The 26,089-nt window shown below is 44.6% G+C and overlaps 1 protein-coding gene across 3 annotated transcripts; it reads left to right on the top strand.

Moving 5' to 3' along the window:
- On the top strand, positions 1–25,850 carry LOC118309797 (tensin-like). 3 transcript variants are annotated; one of them, XM_035632299.2, is made up of 27 exons: positions 1–323; positions 7,299–7,404; positions 7,579–7,616; positions 16,055–16,087; positions 16,184–16,233; positions 16,351–16,534; positions 16,747–16,797; positions 16,933–17,055; positions 17,143–17,207; positions 17,436–17,519; positions 17,655–17,767; positions 17,880–17,940; positions 18,241–18,316; positions 18,649–18,778; positions 19,383–19,448; positions 19,556–19,672; positions 19,793–21,178; positions 21,338–21,488; positions 21,582–22,432; positions 22,572–22,703; positions 23,288–23,380; positions 23,577–23,654; positions 23,853–23,930; positions 24,140–24,308; positions 24,502–24,570; positions 24,908–24,937; positions 25,133–25,850. In XM_035632299.2, the coding sequence occupies exons 1-27, from the start codon at positions 201–203 to the stop codon at positions 25,275–25,277; spliced, it is 4,602 nt and encodes a 1,533-aa protein (XP_035488192.2). In that variant the 5' UTR covers positions 1–200; the 3' UTR covers positions 25,278–25,850. The 3 variants fall into 3 exon arrangements, with proteins under 3 accessions (XP_035488192.2, XP_047188832.1, XP_047188833.1); XM_047332876.1 differs by lacking the exon at positions 24,908–24,937; XM_047332877.1 differs by lacking the exons at positions 1–323; positions 7,299–7,404; positions 7,579–7,616 and adding an exon at positions 10,303–10,429.
- Positions 25,851–26,089: the final 239 nt, after the last annotated feature.

Below are 26,089 nucleotides of genomic sequence, written 5' to 3'. Positions count from 1 at the left end.
GTCACAGAGAAGGGCAGGGGTGTGAGGCGTCACTGCAGGGGAAGAAGGAGCATGTTGGAGAAGAAGAAGACAGTAGAGACATAAGGAGGCCCCTCATGACACGAAGCGTGGAGAAGAAGGACCTTCTGGAGCGAAGCACTTGCTTGGAGTGAGTGGATAGGAGTGGAGGAGAGAAAGGATACAAGGCATCTGCTGGAAGTATGGGGTGCATTCACAGCACGGGCCCTGGCAGCATGAAGACACATGGACTTGGTCCTGACACGGGAGGAATCCCCATAGATGCAGAACCCGAGGTGCATCCTGAAATCCTTCATCTCGCCGAGGTAAGTGAATAACTGCTCCTGGGGGGGGGGGGGTCTACTCAGGAGAAGTGTGCTTCTCGTGATCTCAATGCTGGCACTTCATTTGCAGCCTTTTATGAATGGGAGAGAACATTTAGACTTCAAGGAGCAAAAATTCATGACGTTAACTATTACTCCTGGAGCCTCCATGGTCCTGGGCGTCTGGATGTGTACGGTCCCGTGGCTACGAATGGCTGAAAATTGCTACTTAGTGTTTGTCATGTCATTCAGCTGGAGCAGCTGGACTTTCTTTAAAAGTTATATGCTACACGCATCACATATTAGTCAGGGACGCCGACCGAAGGAATGCAAAAAAAAAAACCCCGGACCAAGTTAAATGAAGCCTACATTCCAGAAGCAGTTCCATCTCTGCGCTTTTGTCAGCATTGAATAGAACAGAAGCATCTCAGGCCGCACATGCTTGCGTATCGTGTTTTGTGTGTCTCTCTTACACCTGCGTGGTTCACATGCACTGCTAACGTTGAAATATGAGCCAGTGTCAACATTCAATCGTTACTTTTAAGAAATACACCATGCAGAAGAACCATGAGCAGTGAGAGAGAGGGGGGGGGGGGGGGGGGGGGGGCGGGGGGGGACACCACACAGCAGTGGACTGTCTACTTGATAGCTGTTAATCATGTCCCTCAGCAGTCAAGGTTCAAGAGGAAGTGGTGTGAGTTACTGTCCGGTGTGGAGCCGCCGTCGGCCTGTCTGCTGGCTCTATTTAGGAACATGTATGGATTTAGGGGCATGCCGCATCGCTACGCATGCAAAGCCCCCGGAGGACTTTTGTAGAGTCTAAAATAAAAAGCGTCTGTTGGCGAGGTGAACCAACAGTACCCACCAGAATGTGGGCATTCTCACATGCCAGAGTGAATCGCACTTGAGCTCGGTGTACGTCAAAGTGATAGGACAAAGAGAGAGAGAGAGAGAGAGAGAGAGAGAGAGAGAACTCATTTTGAGAAGGGGCAACTCATTTTTGTGCAGTGACGTTACTATTTTTCTGTCAGGACATTTGTGAGATAAGTGTGTGTAATTTCAGAGCGAACAAAAACATTACTCAGATCACGTGTGGCTTCAAATCCCCTGAAGCCCTAATGTCTTTGTGTGTGTGTGTGTGTGTGCCAAATTATGATTGCATAGTCCCAACTGATAGGGTGGACTCTGCAGTGGAGAGGAATGAAGTGTGTCATACATTCATACATGCAAACTGTCCAGGAGTTCTTCTTTAGGATGTTTAAGTCTGATTTTCTCTTGGTTTCTCTCTCTCTCTCTCTCTCACACACACACACACACACACACACACACACAGACACACACACACACAACAGACGCAAACACACTGATTCCCGCACCTATTTTCAGCATATTCATGGCTGTTTGGAGGTGACAGTCTCTACTCGTGCAGGTTATAAATACCCTGCCAGAGCTGGAGCATACCCCTGGCACGCCACCTGCTCCCGTCCCTTCCTGGCTTGATCATGTGTGTGTGTGGGTGTGTGTGTGTTTGTTGTGTGTGTCACCAAGAGCTAGAGGTTGTGTCTCCTACTCTCCAGCATGTCATCACTTGTGAGGTGTCACTGAAACAAACACTCACAGAGGCTCTGTCGTTTTCTACAGACGGGGTGTGTCACTGTACCCTGTGTTCATTTACAGTCTGCTTGTCATTAAATGTATGGTTTTCACATGTGCATTTTTGGATGGTGTACAACCATCATAATGACACTGATATAAGGATCATGTACTTGTCATTTTTCCCTCTTCTAAATTTAGGAAGCAATAATTGGAATAACTTCTGCTGCTGTTCTCACAGTTCTAAAAAGTGCACTCAGCCACCGTCATAAAGAAGTCCATTGTGCTGTTACTGTTGCCTCTCTCTCTCTCTCTCTCTCTCCTCATCTCCATGTGAGTAGAGCTGCAGGCTCTCTGCAGTGGTCGAAGATGCTTGGAGAATGACACATTTTTTGGCTGCAAAAAATCTGAATGGGGTGTGGTTCTTTAATACTGCAATGCAATACCGCAACAGCGCTTATGGTCACAGGAGACTCCGGAGACCGAAATGTCCACTCAATTAAAGTTCTTCTTAGCTGGAAGTGAAATGTGCATGGAAGCCGTTGGTCACAGTATCCTGAACATGCCTCTGCACTGAGAAAATCGTGAGTCATGTTATCTGTATCAGTGTTAAATGTAATGACTGTTCTTTCAATCCCTTTTGTCATTATGTGACAAATGATTTCCATAAAATGTAAGTGGTTATTCACTGACCTACTGCTTTTTTGTGGCACATAAGCGGTTGGTTTTCATATTTTCATCGCCCTCATGATGTGAGAACTCTTTTGTAATTTTGTACAATTTCTCAAACGCTTCAAACTTAATTTTATGATGAAATATGAATATAATAGGAAATATAGTGTAAAATAATCACATAGGTTGTCACACCACAGATTGTTCTCAAAGCAAAGGGAATTAAATCCTAAAATGTTTTCTTTATGTAACAATACTATAAAGGTGTAAAGTACACAGTTACGTCAGTTGAAATACACATAATACCAACACGATCTACATTACATTTCTGTCCAGGTTTGTCAGCATGGGTTTGTCCAGTATGAGGCGGAGCTGCAATGATACGATTTGACCACTAGGGGGTGCCCTTGACTCATCCTGCTTTTTGTCTTTAACGGCAAAACTGACACATTGGAGTGAAGATGAATCATTTCAGTGATGTTTCTATGTGGAAAAAGATTTTTCATCCAAAATTAAAGGTTCATTTTTTTTTTGCTGTTAAAGGAATTTACTGTATTTTAAGGCTAAGAGGCTCTCCAAATGAGATGTACATGCAGCATTAGTTTAGTATTGGTTCATTACTGTCTCAATGTGTAATTGTAAGTATTAGTGAGTTGCCAGGACATCATGTCTCTATAAAAGCAACAACATCTGTGATTTAGTTGACCCAAAGCAAATACAAAATAAAATCAATTCAATATCTATTACTAACATGATGCCATGAACTGTGACTTTATAGCTATTGATGTTTTCATGGTATTTGTAACGCCAACATACGTCATATTCTACTTATAATAAGACACATAACATTATAGTATTACATATATACACACACACACACATAATCTATGATTAGACTTAACATAGCAGCCAACTAACCTATTTTCTGTTGTGTAAAGAGTAATGGTGTCCTGAGCAGAGTGAAGTCAATCTCTCTCTCTCTATCTCTCTCTCTCTCTCTCTCTCTCTCTCTCTCTCTCTCTCACTCTCACACACACACACACACACACACACACACACACACACACACACACACACACACACACACACACACACACACACACATTCTCTCTCTCTCTCTCTCTCTCTCTTTGTTGTGATCAGAGCTTCTCTGTTCTGTGTTTTGGTAGGCGGTCTGGCCACGCCTGCATGTTAGTCCAGTGAGTCCCTCCCTGTAAAACCATTGGCCCTCCCCACATTTATTTATTAAACTTACTTTAAAGCAGAGCATGTATGCAGCTCAATGTGTTATAATAATATAGATCTATATATTAGATCTATATTATTAATAATATAGATCTAGAGTTAATCCATTCTGCTTAATTGTAAGGAAGTAATTCTGTGGAATGAGTGTGATCCAACTAACCCATCGGTTTCTAACTCTACTTTTATCTCCAGGATTATGAAGGGACAGCAACTCTGTAGGTCATTGCATAAGCCCAATCGATGGCACCTCCATGAGTTATATAATAACATTTGAAATTTAAATGGTGAGATGGGTCTGTGATCCTCCTCCATTCCGTCATATGCCCTCTTTTTGTCAGGTCCATGATCTCTCTCACTAAATAACCCATACACACACACACACACACACAAACACACACACACACACACACACACACACACACACACACACACACACACACACAGACACACACACACACACACACACACACACACACACACACACACACACACACACAGACCCGGACTCAACAAATGCAGTGGATGCCACTGTTCATAGCCATAGCCATTCATCATGTTAGCAGAGGACATATGTCAATAGACCAAAGGCTTGTCTGCTTTGACCATCAATACCTACAGTATAATGGTAATGTGTTCCATCAGGCGGCCAGTGACCAAAATAAAAATAGTTTTTCCACCTGAGGGTTTTTTATTGTAAGATATTACACAATAATTAAGATTAGATGAGGCAAGATATTCCCTTTTTTGTCACACAACAGGGAAATTCAGGAATCGTTGTATAATTTGTGCCTTTCATTTTGGGGAGCACACCCACAACAATTTCAAACACCCCATTTAATGAAATTAAATAAACATGAGGCAGTCTTAATGATTGAACAATCATAGCAAACAAAATTTAGTATGTTATTATTATTACTGTCTCTCATATGTTACCCTCTCTACAGTGGCTCACAGTATAAAAGGGTCAAAGAGGAATCCAGACATTTTATTTCCGTTTCTCAGCAGGCAAAATATAGCTAAAGGAAAGGTTTGACATAATTGGGAAAATCTTTTATTTGCTTTTTTGCCAAGTGTTCGATGAGAAGACAGAAGCTGGTTTGTTCAGTGTAGCTTATAAAGACAGGAACTCCCCGTGACCCTTAAAGGATGAAGCGGTAATGATAATGGATGGATGGATGTGTTGACAGTATTTTTAATGAGTTAATGAGCTGTGTTTTAATTGTTGATTTAAATGTTGCTGCTTGATAAATCTTCCAGTATTCTCTTAGTGCATTAAGAAAGAAAAAAGAAACATTGGTGCAAATTGAATGTAATGAAAAAAAATATTATCTGTTTTAATGAAGCAGAAGTTGTGTGGAGTTTTGTTTCGGGTTGAGAAGCGTATTCGGAGCGGATCCACTGCATTATGATCACATTACGTAACCACATCACACTCAAGGTAGGGCTACATAAAACATTAATTATACATTTCTATTCATAAAGGATTTAGACTTCATACGCTTCTCATCTATTTCATAATACATCACGTTTAAATGTGGGGGTTTGCGGCCACTCACGGTTCAAGATGTTGGGAGAAGTGAGACTGACGTCAAATAGTGAATAAGTGTTTGTTTGTGAGAGTGAATCGAAGGTGGTGAGCACCCACCTTCCGGCGTTTAAATTCAATGCTGCTCCTGTTTGGAAAAACCCAGGGAGTGGAAAACGCAAAAATTGCCTGAGCTGAAAAGTGTTTTTTCAAGACCAGAGAAATGCATTAAGTCAGGAAAAGAAAACAGGAAAAGAAATACCAGTGTGTGCAGGTGGCCCTCCACCTTTTCCATTACCTCACACACACACACACACACACACACACACACACACACACACACACCATCTCCCTCATGCTGTGTCCAATGTGCCTCACATGCTGTCAGAAGGCATTACTTTGGGAGGGCGTCACCATAACTTTTTTTTATATAAACATTGTCCTATTTCTTTTCTCTGGGATAGTCGAGGAGTGGTTTATAAAAAGGAAAAATCCATGGATTATGACTCAGTCAGGGCAGCACAATTATTTGCCTTTAGAAAGCAAACTGCACCCTCACTGGGACGGACCTCTCCTCCGTATGTGCATCTACCTATCGACCTGTGTTCCAAGACCTTCCATTCATCTTTGCGGTCCCAGCAGAGGTTTTTCACTGTGACACTGTGAGAAAGAAAGTGAACAGTTAACGGAGTGAGTCTTGTCTGGTTCAGATCCACCCTTAGCGCTACAAGAAGCTCATGTGTCCTGTTTACACAGCTGCCACGATGTCCCGGTGTGGTTCCACCTTGCAGTGTTGAAAGGAGATACATCGTATAGCAAGCCTGTGATCACGGAGGAGCTTCTCCAGGCGTCAAATATTGACCTTCATTTTTGTTATAAACTTTGGTTTGTGTTGGTTTGATTGAGTGTTCACTGTTGGCATAATGCAAACAAATGTAGGCAATCTTGTTCTTGGATGTTTAATGATGTAGATATTGAATTGTATTTGACGAGGGTAGTCATTTTTTAAACGGTATCTTATCGACATATCTTATCGAGAGAAAAAATTTGAGAGAGGAAAGACAGCAAATTGTTTTGTTGAGTATGAATCTGAAGCCATGGGAACAATTCCCTGAAGGTCATGCTCTGTGAGAATGTACTAGTTCAGAGTGTTTGCGTTTGCAATTACATTTGCGGATCAACTCTAAACACAAAGTACAGGAGATTATGTCATTAGTTTTGCAGGTGTACCGTGTCTGGACATGAACCTGCACATGGGATGAACTCAAGTTCTACCTGATGGTGGCAATACAGGAACATCCAGGGATCACTTAAGTCAGTGAACTTCTGCACTAAATAGCTGTACTAAACTTCATTGTAATCAATATTAACATTAGATGAGATATTTCAGACTGACACCAAGTCCATCTATTCAGATACATTGAGTTTACTTGTGAGCATACTGTGCATTACAGTGGCACTGAAAACTGCTTGTTTTTCCTCTTCTTAGTGGCCCCACAGCCTGAGACAGAATAAGGACGAGTTCTAGAAGAGAGACAGAGAGAAGATGCCTTAAAACACATCGTGTTGTGACAGGTGTTTGGGTTTTTTTTGGTGGAGGAAGCTGAATGGACCTCAGCGATCATGCTGGCGTGTCACCGAACCAGAGCATATCTGTACTGACAGCAGCCGTGCAGGCGACTGGGACCGTCCTGAGCTCCGTTCGGGAACAATGCTGAGATCAAATGCCTTAAGACAGCGTCGAGAAAACTGCCCACACAGAACATGTCATACCCCACATGCACACTGTAGACAGCTCCAGTGTTCCGGTCTGTCCAAATGTTTCCTTCTCACTTCCTTTTGGGCTGTGGCATTTATTGTTTTTTCGCCCATTTTGACTAAATCTTTTTTTTTTTTAATGCAACGTGTGACTGATCACATTTCACTCTCCCGCGTGTCTGCAGCTCGCCAAAGCTGGGAGCCACGCCTTCACAGAGAAGAGCTTCAAGAGGAGACGGGTGTGTGATGTGTGCAGGCAGGACATCGACAACCCCGGGGCTTTTTGCAAGGGTGAGTTCACGTCTCAGTCAGGTCGGGGGGCCAGACCCGGAGACACTGATGGCAAGCACTGATACTACCTGCGTAGACCTCAGTCTACTGTCTTGTCTCTCTCTCTCTCTCTCTTTCTTTCTTTCAAAGCTAAACGTTCAGAGTGAAACATGTTCCTCTCCTTACTGTTTGCAGAGTGCAAGGTTGCAGTTCACAGGACCTGTGAAGCCAAGGTAAGCCGCACGTTACTTTCCCCAGTGTCCGCAGCAACCTGCGCTCCGGTGACAGAGCTTGTTGGGCAGCGATGTTAATGTGATGTGAGTCTTGAGTGGAGTAAGCCATGTGCACTGACCTAGATGTCTGGTTGGAGAAGGCCGGCTCCCCCTGAACAGCAACCAGCCAGGTCGCCATGAGTAATTCAGTCATGTGCTAACATGGCATATAGCAGGGGGCTCCTGAGAGGCCGCAGGCACCTAGGTCGTCTATAGGGAGTCTTTATTGCAGCTGAATATGAAGCATTTGTTCTTATTGAAGGATCATATATTTTACACAGCGCACCAGTATCCATTCACATTGTGTGTGAGGAGGATGATCAGTAGCATGTGGCTTTTTAGTCCACCGAATTCCCCCCAGTGACCCTGACGGCCCTGAGAAATACCGGCTCAGGCTTGAAAGGAACATGTCAACATTTTGGTCTTGTGAGCAAGTCAATAATAATCAATGTGTCCATCATTTCGTTCAATATGAATCTACAGCTCAGAGTTCAGCATAAACACTGGCAACCTGCAGGAAACAGCAGGCCTTGTTCCACCAGCACCGCCAAAGCTCACTGATTAACGTGTTACATTGGACAATAATTTCATAAAAGTGGTATCAATGTTTTCGTTCAGCTCCACGATCGCAGGTAAAGGTACCAGACCAGGAAATCCATTTTATTCTGCAAGCGGAGAGAAGAGTTGTCATGAAATGTTTAGGTAAATCCAACTTGCGTCAGTATAAATTTAGTAGCTCATTACTAGCAAAACGATTGAAATATGATTGATACTGTATTAACAAAATAAAATAATCGTGGCCTTCGGGGTAGATTACTATTGTTTCAGGAATTTCTAACCGACCTCTAAACCTACACATCATATTGTGTGACACATGAGCTATGTGAACTGAATCTTATCCACATCACTTTACATGAGCAATAGCGCAAGCAAGATTTCATTGTCCAAAATGGAAAAATATGATCAAGTTAAAGATATCAAAGAAAAAAACCCACCTTATTTTCATAGCTGGAAAAGTGTCAGTAATGAATTAGCGTCATATTGACACATTTCAGGTCTTAACATTCACTACATCACTGGTAAAAGTAAGGCGTAAATAGTTTCTGGTCAACTTTTTGCACAACAGTTTCAAAACATCTCATATGTTCAAATTGATGGTAAAGGAGGCAGAGAGGCAGTTCTGCTGTCTCACTGACAGATCAGACTGCGACGTCAAAAGATTGTGTTTTTTTAAACAGGTGCCTCGTCGTTTTTTTTGGACGAGGAGTGGGCTCTTTGGATTTACGGGGACACGGTTGCACTGTGTAAGAGAGGAGCACTCTCTCTCTTGTCCACGGCTTATGTCCAACCATTGGCAGTATTTGCCTCTGCTCTCATGTGACCCTGCTCACAGTAGCTCAGCGTCACACAACACTGGCTGAGCTCATGACCTTGCTGTAACTGCACTGTCCAAACACACAGCACACTTGCGCTCTGTCACGCAGAGGGAGCCATTGCCTTTATCGCTCAGCTCTTCAGGTCAGCGCCAATCCTGCAGGATTTATGAAGGGGTGGGGGGGTGGGGGGGGACTTCCATCCACCTCCTCCTCCTCCACACACACACACAAACACACACACACACACACACACACACAGACACGCACGCATGGTAATGGTGTATGATTGGGCAGTACCAGCTGCTGTGCCTTAGCAGCATGTATTAAAAGAGGATTATTATTTTTGTCGTACTCGTCCCCCTGGTCACCACGGCGATAGCCAAAAACAACTCTTGGTGCCTGCAGCCGCCTCGGATCAGAGTGGACATCGTCACACGGGACGATGATCAATCTGGACGGGAGAAGTCTGAGCGGGTAAATATAGAAAATAACAAGAGTGCCGTAGATGCCTTCCAGTGAGCGATCAGTGGGAGGACACAAATAAGTGAGAGGCAGCTGGGGAGGCAGACTGTGTGTGTGTGTGTGTGTGTGTGTGTGTAATCAGTCCGTTTTGGGGTATTCATAAATAAAATAAAAAAGGCTGCAGGATTCATGTCATGCTATTTCTGTTGCTCTTTCTGAAATGTCAACATTTTGCTTCCTTTCCTATTTCTCTCATCTCTTGCACCGCACTGTCATCATCTGAGATTCATCCTTTTTTTAAAAAATGTAATTCATGTTATAGTCACAGTTAAAGCTTCTCCCACCTTCCCTGACTTTTACCTGCTTTTCAGACATTTCTTTCATCAGTGCGTTATGCCATCCCAGTACCATTTACATCCATTTCTACTTTCTAAGTTTTTTGTTTTTTTTCATCCTTTGTGCGTCATCTCTCCATTCGTCCGTCTTGTAAACACTATCTCCATCTGACGCTGCCTCTTTGTCCTGTTGCCACTTTTACTCTGCCTCTTGTCAGCTCCCTGTCTGAGCCACGGGCTACCGAAAAGGTCAGTGGACACCAGCAGCCTGTGACTTTGCAGGGCTGCCCAGTGTCCGCATGTGGCGTATTGATGTTTGTGTGCTAGTGCACAGGCAAGGCAAACGGTTGGCGGGCTCTGACGTCCCTGTGCGTATGACACGGGCAGAGCGAGAGGGGAAAGTTATGTCGCATGTGCTGCTGGCACAGTAATTGTGTGTGTGTGTTATCATAAAGGGAGGGAGGGAGGTAAAGTGAGTCGTGAGAGAGAGAGCCGGCAGAGAGTTTGTAAGACAGAGAGGGAGGGAGGGAGGTGGTGTGTGACACTCTACGAACAGGACTGCTCAGAGGCAGAGGGACAGACTGAGGCTGCTGGATGACAGGTAAAAACACATCCATATACACTCAGTGTGTCTCTATTTTCTACTGAGTTGCGATCTAATGTCCCTCGACCCTTTCCATAGTGTTCGCTCCGACAGTGCAGCATGTGATTGTGCACACTATTCCATTAAAGCTGTGGAAAGGGTGCTCTTGATTTGCCCGGAAAAGAGGATTTCATCCAGTGTGATTAAGGCAAGTGTGGAGAATGAACTGGGGAACTCCTGCTGTGACCTACAAAAAAAAATATATATATATATGTACACAGCTTTAAATTTTTAATACCATGAGAGTGAATTCATAAGATTGACTTTTTAATGCGATAGTTGTTACTAGGTGCAGGTTTGCAGATTATGGAAACTGTAGCTCACCAACAACCCAATTCTATATGGTGCTGTGTGGTGCATGCCAGAAAATGTGCAAACTTGCAACTAAGATTATATTGATCAGACGTCACAGCGCAATTTCCTACAGCATCTATTTACTGTCTTTATCTATTTCAGCGCCGTGCATACAATGTCTTTGTTGTATGTATATTGTGTACAGAGAAGCTTCTGTGACAAAGAGGGCACCTGACGGAGACAAATGGCTGCACTGCCGACCCCGCCAGCTCTCCTATCATCATCTGATGGATGTTAATGTTGCGTAGTGAAAAGCAGATGGTTGCAGATCCCTGCTCGTACACACCAGCTGTTCTGCTAATCTGTCATGCTGACTTATGAATCGATATAGCAATTATGATGCCATGCGCTTGCATAACAGGCAAGTGTTACACATAGTAAGTACACAGTGTGCCACTGGGACTGGAACAGAAAGTTTACAGACTATATATACTTTGTTGTGAGGATCTGAGGCTTCTCTTCTATCAGGTGGTGTTTTGAGTGAGACATGTTTTGAAGCCTGTTCTGTTGTTCGTGCCGCTCAGTGGGGGACCGAGTTGACATGCTGTCCCGTGGCAGCTCATTGCAGATCGATGGGAAGAGGAAAAACCGTGAAGTCGATGGAGATTTAGGGGGTAAAAAACCCCTCAGTAAAATGTGGATAGAAAATCCTGTCGGATAAACATCTGTGTAACTTAATTAAGGTGGTGACTTATTGCTGTCACATTGTTGTCTCCATTTATAACCATCGCTGGCATGATGCACAGTGTACAGATAATCATGGTTCATTTAATTTTACTGCCTAATTCACCTTATCAGTAATGAAGTATTACAAGAACACACGCACGCACGCACACACACACACACACACACACACACACACACACACACACATGCTGGCTGTTGGGACCATGATACTTTACTGTTGTCATGCTGCTTTCCCCTGGAAAGGCAAGTGGATCTGTGAGATGACTGATGGACAAATACACAAAATGGGTCCTTAAGTGTTCTGAGAGACGCACGGTCTAAAATAAGGAGCTTTATCAAAATAGCTCATTGAAATCTGCCTGCTCTGTGTCAGTGGTCAGGAGGCATGTTCAGCTGTTGACATCTCTCTCTCCCATCCAGCGCCCCGCTCTCGCGTTCTCTCTGTTCCCCTCTCCTCTTTCCTCTTCCTGTCATCCTGACGTCTTTTCTTCTTCTGAGCCCTGTCCATATTTCTACTCCCCCGACCCTTTTATCTGTTGCTCTGGTCCCTTGTTCACGCTTCCTCTTGTTCCCCCTTTTCTCCTGGGCGTTTCAAAGTGAACTGCCCTGGCTATGGGTGGTGCTTATCTGGATCCCGTTTAACATCCGATATTGTTTATTCAGTGGGAGCTAATATTTGTGTCTCATGGCTCGGATGACTGCGGTTATCCCGTCGCTCATGGGAACTGGAAGTCGCGGGGGAGAGAGTATGAGATAGTAGGAGAGAAGCAAGCAAAAGGGGATGACAGCCGGTAAGGGATGGGAAATGTTGAAATGAGGGATCAAAGATGAGGAAAAACACAAGAGAGGCAGAGTGATAAGGAGACGAGTCAGGGAGGGAACTTCACCCTTTCATGTGAGTCCTCCTAAATCAAAACCACACCTAAATTTGCCCTCTGCTACCCGGGGCAAAATGTGAAGTCTGCGCAGAAAATAAAAATCCTCAGAGTTTTATTTAGCTTTGAGTGGGCATTAGTGTCTTTTTGTGAGACTATGGAACTTGGGCAAAGCCTTGGCTATTTAGCTTTCTTTCCAGTTGCAAATGGGAAAGCTTACTCACTTCTCCCCCTCCACAGTGTGACGTCAGCTCCGAGTTGACTGTCAGAATGAAAGTCGGGCCCCTCCTAGGTGGCACACAGATGCCTGTGTCTCAGAGTCCCACATTTTATATGCTGCCTCCTTGTAACCGACTCGGTTGCTCCTGAAGTTCTCTGAGTTGGATTTCCTCTCCCTGGAATGGAGGGAGAGTGACGATTCAAGACGTGGCGGTGAGAACGTTTTCAGATCCGTGCCACCGCCAATGTGCTGTGGAGGGGATCGGCAGCCAGGAAACTCTTGAGGAAGATCCGCTCCGAAGGCCGGATGTAGATTCAAGTCATCCTTCCATTTCACAGTTGATCAAATCAGAAAGGGGTGCAAAAGTGCATGGCATGTATCCACTTGACCTGTTTCCAGTCTTTATGCTAAGCTAATTGTCAACTGGCGGCGGCCACCCCTCAAGGACGGACTGGTTGCCTGGTCTGTTCAGTTGCTCTGCCTGGTTCATCATGAAACGCTTGTCAATCATCGAGCGACAGTCGTGACCAATCTTCGCGCGGAGCGAAGCTAAGTGGCTGCTGTCGCAGCTTCGTACTCATCGCACAGACATCAGGAATGAGAAAGAGGAATGACAAGTGCGCTCGGCGAACGAGGCAAACTGAACACGCCAGGCATCCCGTCCACTGACAGCCAGTCGGTCCCTGCGGGTGGGATGGAGCGCTGTCACTGGCACCTCAGTGGATGCTCGCTGGGGAACAAGACCAACTCAACCAGATGGCGCCGTTCCCAGTGGCTCCAGCGTTCACTCCGCATGCATTAATGAAGAGCCGGAGGCTGGCAGAGCTTCCAAAAAAACACGTGTACACACTCCGCATGTGTTTGTTTGTGCGTGTGTGTGTGTGTGTGTAAACCTAGGTTGACCAGCGCTGACATCCTGTTACAAATTGCTTCCTGTTGACTCTGCTGTCTTAGCCCGGGTACGCGTCACCTCTGTCTCCTACTCTTCCTTCCTGGAGCCGACCACTTCATCCACTCTACTGTTATTAAAAGTATGAAGAGGAGCGATGTCCCCTTAAGGCTGGATCTCCATTTCATTTCCTACTGTGGGTGTTATTACACGTTTATGATTTGCCCGCATGTACACGAACACAGGGACAGATTAGCGACATGCAGTACAGCATGAGAAAGGAGCAGATCGACGGATCGGGAGAAAGAAGTTGTTCAGAGACTCACTCAAGATCCAAACAGCTGATGAGGCATGTTAGTGCCCAGTAATGGCCACATCATCTTGTCAGTTCAGCAGGAGCATATTTTGCCGAGCTGTAACCAATTACAGCATGTTCTTTTCCTTCACTCCTCCTTTCACTCATTCCTCTGTAGATCACATGCCTGTTTATGTCCTTTCTCTGTGCCTCCATCTCCACATTTCTCCGAACCCAGCGTCTGTTTCCACTGAAACCAGAAAGCTATCATTTCATTTTGATGCCATAGAAAACCTTTCTATTGTTTCTCATTACACTTTTTTGCGGAACTTGCAGATACACAGGACTAACATATAGTGAAATGAGCTGAAGATGCATCATGAGATTTGTTTCGTTTCTGTAGAGAAAGAAACTTAGAAACTTAATGACACTAATATCCATCCATCCATCATCTACTGCTTTATCCATTTAAGGGTCACGAGGGGGCTGGAGCCAATCCCAGCTGACATTGGGCGAGAGGCGGGGCACACCCTGGACAGGTCGCCAGCCTATCACAGGGCCACATACAGAGACAAACAACCATTCACTCTCACATTCACACCTACGGTCAATTTAGAGTCTCCAATGAATCTAACCCCATTCTGCATGTCTTTGGACTGTGGGAGTAAGCCGGAGAACCCGGAGAGAACCCACGCATACACGGGGACAACATGCAAACTCCACTGTGAGGCGAAAGTGCTAATCACTACACCACCGTGCAGCCCCCCTAATATAACTAATATCAATAAAGTAAATAATTTTGCAATGCTTAGCCATTTAGCAACAAATCAAAGAGTTATTTTTATGCAAGGACAACCTCCCAAATTGACATTAGTTTATAGAAATACAAAGTTATAGAAATGCAGAGGAAATATGGAGCTGGAACTGAAACAAACTTGACAATGACTTATAGTGAGCATTAGGTGCATTAGGTTCATTTTATCATTATCCGTGTTAGTACCTTGAAACTGATGCAGCAGCTACCTGAACATTATAAAATCCGTCTTAAGCAGAGCATATTTGTGAATGGCTGCTGTTGCTGAGGGCGTTTCAGCTGTAGATCATTGTGATTGTCAGGCATTTGACTTGTTAACCTGTTGTCTGACACCTGTCAGCACGGGGCCAGCGCTCAGCAACAGAGGGCAGCTCAGCTGTCAGTCATCCTCATGGGATAGGTCAAAGGTTAAAAGTTGTCAGGGTTTACACGGTGAGAGCTCGTACACTTAGCTGTGACGCAATACTGAACTGTTGATACCATTTCTTCTTTTAATTTCCTCAATTTTCTGAATGAGAATCTCCGCAGACACTTGAACTGTCCTACGTCATCTGGCGACACCATCAAATGTGCTTGAAAAGTAAAACATGCCCTGAAATATCACTTTCTCTACTAGCTCATCACTTCTGCTCTATTATCCTCATGGTAAACAATCCAGAACAGAAGCAGCCACATGAGCCCGTTCAGGTCTGTTTGTATAGTAGTGGCTGTAGTGTGTTTGCGTGACCTCTGCTTCCCTCTCTCTGTGTACGTGTTTGTGGTTTTGGCAAGACACTGTTGGCTCACCAGCAGAGTAGAAGGACTGCACGCCACATGTCGAGTCGTCGTCCAGTAAACTTGAACCATCTCTCCCAACTCCCTATTCTTTACGAGGCAAAAAAACAACAACACACACAATCAATCATTTTTTATTGAGTATCTCTCATTATAACTGAGCCCTTCTGCTTATCCATCTGCCCGGTCGGTACATTACACAACGGTCGTGCGTTCCACAGTGTGAGAAAGAAGAATTTTAAAAAAGTTGATGCAATGTCCTCAAGGTCTTTACATTTTTGTAGACCTGCAGGTTCTTGTCAAGGTTTGTCTCTTCATGTATACGTCTGTGTGTGTGTGTGTGTGTGTGTGTGTGCGCGCGTCTGACATAATGTGTCACTAGCTCATCATGTGGAACGGCAGAATCTGTACTGACAGCCTCTCCTTCAAAGCAGCTGCCGGAGGAGAGTGAGAGCGACTCTTTTACTATCCTCTCCATCAGCTCTTCATCCCGCCGCCCTCCCTCCATCCTTCCATTTCTTCATTTGCGCCGCTGGAGCAGGACCAAAAGAATTAAACGAAACACATGTCTTTTGCCGTGTGCCGATAAATTCCCAGTGTGTTTGCCGTTTCTGTACGTGTACATACGTTTATGCGACTGCTGTAAAAACTAACCATGTGCTCCTTCCCTGTCAGGTGACTCCCACCTGCACCTCAACATTAGATCTGGTAAGGTTGTATATGTACTATGTAAGGAAGTAGTTTATATAATTCAAATCAGCCATCAACCGCAGTGTAGTGACTCTTTTTCATTTCGTTTCTCAGAAAGGTTCCACCAAATCTACATCACAGAAGAAGAGAGGCTCCATACCGAGGTAAGACAAGTCACACATCAGGACAAAAGAAAATGATGTTTGATAAGTCAAATGGATATTGACAAATAGAAAAGTAAAGTCAAATCAACATTGAGGACATTAAATTGTAATGTCCAGGAGTAAAAGTGTGGAGCAAGTGATGGAGCACGTGATGGAGCGCCACTACGACTTTGACCTCACCTACATCACCGAGAGGCTCATCTCTGTCTTCTTCCTGCCCGACCTGGAGGAGGAGCGGTACCGCAGACACCTACAGGAAGTGGCTTCCATGCTGAAATCCAAGCACCAAGACAAGTTTCTGGTTAGTAGTTAAAACTGAAATCGAAACATAATGTTGAAGGAATTCAGATAATGGCTGCTATCAAAGGTTTTACTAAAATCAAAGGAAAGAGCTTTTATTGGTATACTTGTGTGACGATCCAGAATGTTCAGTCCATATCAGCGATGAATTGGAACTATAAAAGTCTAACTTGTGATATCTTCTGATACCTTTCTTATCTCTGCCTTTTCCAGCTTCTGAATTTATCAGAGAAGAGACATGACATCAACAGACTTAACCAAAAGGTCTGAAGCGACAACAGATTATACACCGATTTGGTTACCGAGACACTAATGACATACATAACCATATGCATGATCACTTTTTATTACCAAGGTTAATGTTTAAAAACAGTTTGTCTATTTCTCAATGCGGCTCAGGTGCAGGACTACGGCTGGCCCGACCTTCACGCCCCGCCCTTGGACAGAATCTGTGCCATCTGTAAGGCCATGGAGACTTGGCTGACCTCTGACCTCAGCAACGTCGTGGTCCTCCACTGCAAGGTTTATGCAGCCTGAACCCACATCTGCTTACTTCGCTGTTTAAAATTCAAAACAACACCATAGCAACTTTGATCTGTGCTCTGACAGGGGAACAAAGGGAAGACGGGAGTCATTGTGGCAGCATACATGCACTACAGCAAGATATCAGCTGGGTAATCTGTGTTTTTGATTATTATTATTACAAGTCACTCGCTATAACAACATGTGTAAAGATCAGTTATCCTTGTTGGATTTACTCCTGTCATCAAATATGCATTACAGTCAAGATATCCCTACCTCATGCATTTCATTACCAGGTTTACACTTTACAACTACTCGCAACACCTTTGTGTCGCAATAGTTTCTTAGTCTCATTTTTACACTTGTGTCTGTGTCCCCAGAGCGGACCAGGCTCTCACCACACTGGCCATGAGGAAGTTCTGTGAAGACAAGGTGTCCTCTTCCCTACAGCCCTCTCAGAACAGGTCCGACACACTCATGCATCTCAATATTTCCTCCTCTCCCACATATCACTACTTGCGATTGCTGCCGCCATCGTCTCCGTCGCTCTCTGCTGTCATCGCATCACATCATTTCCTCAACCTCTTTTTTCCCCCCAGGTACGTCTACTACTTCAGCGGCCTGCTGTCAGGCACCATCAAGATGAACAGCAGTCCTCTGTTCCTGCACCAGATCCTCATTCCCTCATTACCAAACTTCCAGACGGGAGGAGGTCAGTTTAACTGGTGCTGGTGTGAACAGGAAGTGTTTTACGATGTCAAAGGAAAAAATGGAGATATATATATATATATGGCTGTTATCCTCACTTCTTTATGTATTTGCAGGTTTCTATCCCTTCCTGAAAATCTACCAGTCTCTGCAGCTGGTCTACACCTCAGGCGTCTAGTAAGTACACGGTCAGTTGTCCAGTTGTACCGCTGGGTTTTTGGCTCACCTCCCGTGGGCAGACGTCTTTCCTTTCCCTCGTCTGTCCATTTGACAGATGTTGTCTACACAGGCCCGTGTCTGTGTTTAGGCGCAGGCGGGTCTGTGCTTACGTGAAGTTAATGTCCTTTTACGTTAAGTTAATGTTGTTTGCCAGTGTTTTACCCAACCGAGACATGTTTTTCACTGGATTTATGTATGGTTCTATGGCCGTTTTTTTTTTTGTTTTTACTATTTGTGTGTGTGTGTGTGTCTATTCAGTGATCCTCAGAGCTCCAGGGCGAGGAAGCTGTGTGTGACTGTGGAGCCAGCACTGTTATTAAAGGGGGACATTATGGTGAGAAAAAAAAGGCTTCTTGTGAACTGTTTGTTTCTCAATTGAACTCTTTGATTCAAATCTCATCCATATTCACACACACTGATTTTAGAGCTTTGATAAACACACTTCTCTTTCCTGTCTGTAATACACATTTATAACTTTCTTTTAAAAAATAAATAAAACACTTAAGCAAACAAATCCTCGATAGACTATGAACATGCACGGCAACAAAACAAAACACTGTGAAAAAATGAACATTCTATTTATCCATTTTATCCTGCTCGCGATAGCTCTTACAGCACAAAGCCTTGTGACCTTCATCACTCTCTTGCGTGCCTCCTTGTCCGCAGGTGAAGTGCTATCACCGGCGGAGTCGTGCAGCAGAGAGGGAGGTGGTCTTCAGAGTCCAGTTTCACACCTGCACCGTTCACGGAGCACAGCTGTGGTTTGGCAAGACTGAACTGGACCTGGCCTGCGCAGGTATAAAAACTGAATGTATTTGTTTGGAAACGGACAGACCTCTAAGTAAGAGTTTAATTTTTGGAGAGTCACGAAGGCATCACTGAAGGGATTAGCGAGAGGGGTATTTGAAAGTGGAGTACTGCAGTATATCAGTGCAGTGCGGTTGTTTAGACAACACTATTGTTTCCTTGACATTGTTTACGATTCTCCATAATTCAAAAGCCACTTATTCTTTAAGTCCATTGTGTTGCTCGTGTGCAATTTGAGACAAATGGCCAAAGACAGAGTGACGTCAGATTCAGTACGCAGCGGTCTCATGACAGTTGCTCTAAGTGCTCCACGCTGACAATGTATAAATGATATTCCTCACACTAACCGACTCATGCATGAAAGCAAAAATAAATCTCAGAGGGTGCATTTCTTTGATGTGCTCTGTTTACTTGAGTCATTTTCTGTCTTATCGTCCTATTTCTTTCCTTTATGAAAAGGGAGAGCAAGTGTATTTATTAACGTTGGTGTTTCAACATCACAGACCACACTTTCCTGTGAATTCTTTCTTCTTCACCACTCTGTAGTTTCAGTCTGGATATTTTAGTTTGCCTTTGTGCTCGTCTTTTTGTAGATGACAGGTTCCCTCCTGATGCGACAGTCGAGTTTATCTTCTCTAATGGGCCAGAAAAAATGAAAGGTGATCATTATCATTTGTCTGTCTTGCGCCGCATCCTGTTCCATGCTCCTGATCCCCGTCTTTATTACATTCTAATGTGCCTCACATTACATTGTCTATCTTCCAAGGTCGAGAATACCGCAAGAATGATGCCTCTATCAAAGTGGACTACGACACATCGGACCATGTGGTCAGATGGGATTCTTATGAGAACTTCAACCTGCACCACCAAGACAGCTTCGAAAGTAAGACACACACACGTGCACATACACACACACACACACACACCCAGGTGTAAAAAGTACGCTTTGCATTTAGAGGGTAAGATCAAACATCACTTCACACTCCCTTCTCCTCCCTCCCAGATATCTCTCACACCAGGGGCCCTCTGGACGGCAGTCTGTACGCACAGGTGAGGAAGCGACGTGGGCCAGGCTCGACTGCCTCAGCAGCATCTCCCAATGGATGCCTCACCAGCAGCCCAACGGTGAAGCCCCTGTCTCCCACCTACAGTAACTCCAGTTGCCCCTCGCCACCCACTGGGCATCTGCAAGATGCCTCTGCGTCCACAAACTGCCCTGAGAGGGAAAATACTGACTGTGCGCCGCGGGGCGGAGATGGGGAAGATAGAGCAAGAGAGAAACCAAGAGGGAAAGAAAAGGATAGGGAGACGGCGATTTTAGATGACGGGGAGCTTTTCAGTCCGGGTGGTTTGAGGCGAGAGCACTCATGTTGTGGTCGAGCAAGTACCAAGTGTGCTAATGCTGGATGGGAGAGGGAGAGAGCGCCCTGCCTCTCTAATGGTCGTTGTCTTGGACGTTGCAACAGCATTAAAAACCATCCAAAGAGTCAAACACTGCCTGCTTTGCCATCCAAATCGGTGTCCTCTCCTCCAAATGTAGCTCATATGGAACTCTGCCATCGCCATAGTGCCAATCCGTTACCAGAGTTACCATGGGAACACCCGCCCCCGCCCCTGCCGCCACCCCTGCCCTGTCTCCACAGGCCATACCACCCTTATTCTACCCCTGAGCACGCACACCCACACAGCCACTCCCTCCCAGCCTCCAACAGACTCTGCAGTGCGGAGGAGTGTCACTTCTTCCATTATTCCAACCACAGCCCGTCCACACACCTCCCCCATCAATCACTGCCCTCCAGCCCTTACAGGGAAATGTTCTTCGGCTCTCCAACACCGTCCTCTGGTTGCCCCTGTCGGGAGTGCTCCAGCAGACGAGAGCACCAATCAGACTCAGTCAGAACATTCCACCCATTGCACCCAGACCAAACAGAGAACCCACACTGGTCCCAGGGAGCAGGGGTACAACAAAGAGAGGCGCCGCCACTGTGGGAAAGTGAAAATCCATGGGAGGTGGTGCGAGACGCCGAGTTCTGGCAGTGCAAATCAGCCACGCCTGCGTTTCGGGTCTGCCACTCCTCCTTGGATCAGGTTCCAAACCTGGAGCAGCCGAGATTTGCCATTGCGCCTCACCAGAGCTACCACAGTCCCCAGTCCCTGCTGGATGTGCGGGATGGAGCCAGCAGTGGGTACCACACCCCTCCACCACCGCGCCACTCCTGCCCCTGCTCTCCTCATCAGTCATCCCCGGCTGAGAGCCACGAGAGCCGGGGTTACGCCTCAGGATACCACTCTGGATCAGCCTCACCTCTGCCTGCAAGCAGCCCGTCTACTGGGAGAGGCAGGCTGCCTGAGACTCCCTCCAAATCCAGAGAACAGCAGAATGCTGAAGGTGAGTGATTGATACAGTGGGGATTTATATGTGTGTGTGTGTATATATATATATATATATATATATATATATATATATATATATATATATATATATATAACATGGCTGTTACTCTGATTGTTTCGTTATTTACTAATCTTGTCTCATTTTATCTCAAAGTGGAAAAGGCCAAAACTGATGTGGAGGATGACATATCCCAGGGTTCAGAGGTTAAATCAGACTCTGGTGGCCAGTCAATCACTCCTGGACTGGACTCTGATCATGACTACACAATAATTGGTAGTAGCAGCCCCACACACACTGAAGATAGGTGGGTGAAAACTTTTTTCTTTTACTTCTACTTATGCTGACAATAAAATGACATGTATCCATATATGTGTACTTTTTCATATTTTGTCCCCAGTGTCACTGCTGACAGCCCCACTCAAAGCCAAGAAACCTCCACAAAGCAAGAATCCAGCACAAATATCAACAAAACTAGCACAACAGAAACACAAGCGTCCAGCACATCCATAAACTCCACACAACCATCAAGTGAGCAGAGTTTGGGTTCTGATGGTAAGAGCGGTGCAGCCAAGATCACAGGAAGTGCTGAGGGATCGTACCAGTCACGTGCTACAAGTTATGCTGCTGTCATCATCACCCCGGTCCAAATGCAACTCAATGGCGCTGACCTCCCCAGCGATACTCTATCCAACTGCAGCAGAAGTGGAACCGTGAATCCCTCTGCCAGTCTCAGTTCTAGCCCTTCCGACACTTCCCCAAATTCTCCCATTGGCTCCCCAGAGCTGCGGCCATCCCCCCAGTGCTCCCCATTGGCTACAGACCCAGCAGGCCACAGACTGACTCCAGACAGAGACAGCTCATCCGACAACAAGCCACCGTCACCTGTGCCCGACGGATATAGCACACCCACATTTCCCTTAGCGTCCTATTACTACCCATTACTTAATGTCCCCCACGTCCCATACACGGGGTACACCGCAGTCACCATCCCCGCCCTCCAGCCGCCGCTCCCAGAGAAGAAACGCCTCTCCGCCACCGCAGGTTACCTGAACGGACACAACTCTCTTCTGAGAGTCTCCTCAGCTCCTTCCCCAACACACCACGTCACTTTCTCCCCTGCCGTGGGACAGCAGAGACGGGGGTCTGCACTGTGTAGCCAAAAGGACGAGGCAGACATTAGGGTGAATGCCAAGTTTGTGCAGGATAGCTCCAAGTACTGGTACAAACCTGGCATCTCCAGAGACCAAGGTGAGGACTGTACACGAACAGTGTTTATCATTTATCATTACCACCAATCTAGTCTTCTCTGAGCATCGAAGAGTAGAAGATGCTGCATCTCTCAATGTACACCAAAACTCTCACTCTAACATGTCCTCTCCATCAACAGCCATAGCTGTGTTAAAGGACAGGGAGCCAGGAACTTTCCTCATCAGAGACAGTAACTCCTTCCAGGGGGCCTACGGTCTGGCCCTCAAAGTGGCCACCCCTCCTCCTAATGCCAACATCACTGGCAGCAAAGGTATCCATCAGGAAAGCATTGTTGATATAACCAGCTGACTGCAAACTGGCCAAATGACACAGCAGAAAACATTCATCTCATTCATCTACTGAATCTGTGCCCAAAAATGACAAAAAGATCAACATCTATAAGTTCACAAAATAAAATAAAAACAACATATATATATATATATATAAGTTTTAAAATGACCATTACCTTGTTACTTTGCATTTATGTATGTAAGAAAAATAAATACATAAAGTTTCATACTAAAATTTAATTGATCAATGTTTTAGTTGAGAGCTACTGCATCACTTATTCAATGTCAATGCTGATTTAAGCTCTGGTTTAATACTGTTTTATAATTTAAGTACACAATTTGAGCCAGCCATAGTCATTATAATAATGTATTCCTGTGAATGTGTGTCTTTATTTTTGCTGGATGATAATTTTTTCATGTGTCTCCATTCTATTCTGTTTATGCATGTAATGAAAAATAGTTAACAGAATCATGCATCCTTATGCAATATGCTGAGCTGCAACAAAGTCTGCCTTATTTTTCCTCATCACTCCCTCCCTTCTCACCCCCCTCCCCTCTAACCCAGGGGACCCTCTGGAACAGCTGGTGAGACACTTCCTCATCGAGACCGGGCCACGGGGAGTGAAGATCAAGGGCTGTCACAACGAGTCCTACTTCGGTCAGTTTTGTGGTACAACCACAAGTGGCATAATATTATTCACATATTTAGTCATGTCCGAGATACCGACACTGAGAGTTTTAACCTGTAATAATTCCCTCCCAGGAGCCCAATTTCTTTCCTTTACTTCTTTCTAATCTGTCATAATCAAAAAAAACCATTTATTTTCTCTTTCTGTCTTCTGCTGCTCTCCCAGGAAGTTTATCTGCGCTGGTGTACCAACATTCAATTACTCCCATCTCTCTACCCTATGCCCTTCGCATCCCAGAAAACGGTAAAATCATTACATTTATTTGACACTATTTTTTACAATATAATTATATGCATGTCTTTTCAAATGAGCTACATCTGCCACGAGAGAACAAATGAATGACTACTCTTCAAAGACTAGCAGGTTGTTATGACAGCTACAGACTGGATCTTCAATAATTGACACGGTGCAGTTATGTAACTGAAGACTTTGATGTGTCAGATGTGGTCGGGGAGCTTCAAGAGATGCAGAGTTCAACAAGCACCAGCACAGCAGCTGACCTCCTCAAACAAGGAGCAGGTAATACATGAGCTTGTTTCGGTTTTGGTGTTTCTGTTGCCATATGAACTTCCATAAGAGATTAATGACGTGCGGGACGGTCGGTGCAGTTCTTCTTTTGACCAGCAGAGACTGCTAAAGCCTCATGTTGTCGTAGCACTGACCCATTAAAAACACACACTGTATGTTTATGCTTATCTATGTTTTTTCTCATCTGTTCACTGAACCAGCCTGCAATGTGCTTTACCTGAACTCCGTGGAAACTGAATCCCTGACGGGGCCGGAGGCAGTTTCCAAGGCAACCAAGTGCACTTTGGCTCTGAGTCCGCGTCCAGTGGCAACGGCGGTTCACTTTAAAGTTTCCTCTCAGGGGATCACTCTGACAGACAGCAAGAGAAGGTGCATCTTAGAACCTACATCCTTATTCCACATTAACCACAGTGTCACATTTTTAATTCAGTGGTTGTAATTGGTAATGCTATTTTAAAAAGGTCTATTTGTTGTTGCGTGGTATTTCTGGTGCGTCAGTTAGATTTTTTTGTTTTAAACCAAAGCCAAATACAAATGAGTAAAATTGTTTGTGTTTACACAGACTGTTCTTCAGGAGACATTACCCAATCAACAGTGTCACTTACAGCAGTCTTGACCCCCAGGACAAGAGGTGGGTCATTGTGCCAAACCTCCCCAAAAAACAAACCCAGACAGTATGATTTAGATAAAAAAAACTTGTATGTGCTTGAACATGTTCCTGCTGATAATCTTCGCCAAATGGAGTAATACACTTGTGCTTGCTGATACTGCACAAATACCTCTTCTATTGGCTTATATTTTATGAATATAAGTTCCCTGTGTAATTCGCATGTCTTGCTTTTTTTTACTCTGAGAGGTGAATGAGTAGTGCAAGTCATTGCCTAGTGTTACAAAATGTCCTCCATGTCCTTGTTATTCATGTCTTCCTACATTTTGTCTCCGTCTCTATTTGTGTACCCGTGCTTCAGGTGGACTAATTCTGATAGCACATCATGCAAGTAAGTGCTTGTGTCACAGTGTTTTTCTTTGTTGAGTGACATCAGCTACTGATACGTTGTGCTTCCTTGCCTGGCAATTAATAAAAACAATCCGTTTTCTGTATTTTTACGTGCCACCCTTTGTGGAAAAACTCGGGGGTCAACTATCAATTGCTCTCCAGCCTTTTGACTTCTCTGGTGTCCTTTTCGCTGCAGGATGTTTGGCTTTGTGGCCAGAAGGACAGGCAGCGCTACGGAAAACGTCTGTCACCTGTTCGCAGAGATGGACCCCGAGCAGCCAGCCGTGGCCATCGTCAACTTTATCAACAAAGTCATGCTGGGACCGCAGCTACGGAGATGAGAGAGAGGACGAATTTAAAAAAAATAATCTCTGGACTATTGGGGATGTGGGAGAGATATCAATGAGATTCTATGATATTTTTTCAAAGAATTGTTTGTTTGTAACGACACTTTCGCTCACATTTGTGCAGGTGGCATCACTGTGCTCGGCTGTACGAGAAACCAGTTCTGACAGATCACTGCTCTGAAAGACAATGCATTGTTTACAAGTCAGATTACAGAGCAAATAGTTACAGAGGAATAGTTTGATAAACCAAAGACTTACCTGACTCTGGTAACGTTTGCCAAATGTGATTCAAAATAAAAGTTTTTGGGACTTTTTTCCCCTATGAAATGTGTTCTTATGTTTCACAATGTACAACAAACTTGCTAACTGTATAGCAATTCATTTACCTCCCTGCCATTTCTATTAAAGTTTCTCTACATCAACATTTAAAGCTCCAGATACAATGGTTCAGAAGGTGGAAAACTATGTATTAGAAGGTAAGAGTCATGTTTTAAGGTGTAGAGTGACAATTTGCATTTTTGCTCCTTCAGTGGTTTGAGAAAGAGTAAAGGAAGTGACTAAATCAAAGTGGTTGTGTGTTTTGAATATCTAAGAAGGAAGTGGAGACTGAAACTATGAAAAGTATTTTTGTTGAAGCGATAACCACAGATGGAGAAGATGTAGAAGCATATTATGTTACAATTAAAATCCACAGAACATTAGAGGATGTATTATCTTACTACATAATAAATATCATGGACAGGAATTCAACAGCTACAACTTTTCTACAGTAACAAATAATGAAAGGCCTTTACTTTAAAATGTAA

Source organism: Scophthalmus maximus, chromosome 6 (genome assembly GCF_022379125.1).
Source record: "Scophthalmus maximus strain ysfricsl-2021 chromosome 6, ASM2237912v1, whole genome shotgun sequence".
In the NCBI taxonomy this organism is placed as follows: Eukaryota; Metazoa; Chordata; class Actinopteri; order Pleuronectiformes; family Scophthalmidae; genus Scophthalmus; species Scophthalmus maximus.
This window is presented reverse-complemented; position numbering and strand designations above follow the sequence as displayed.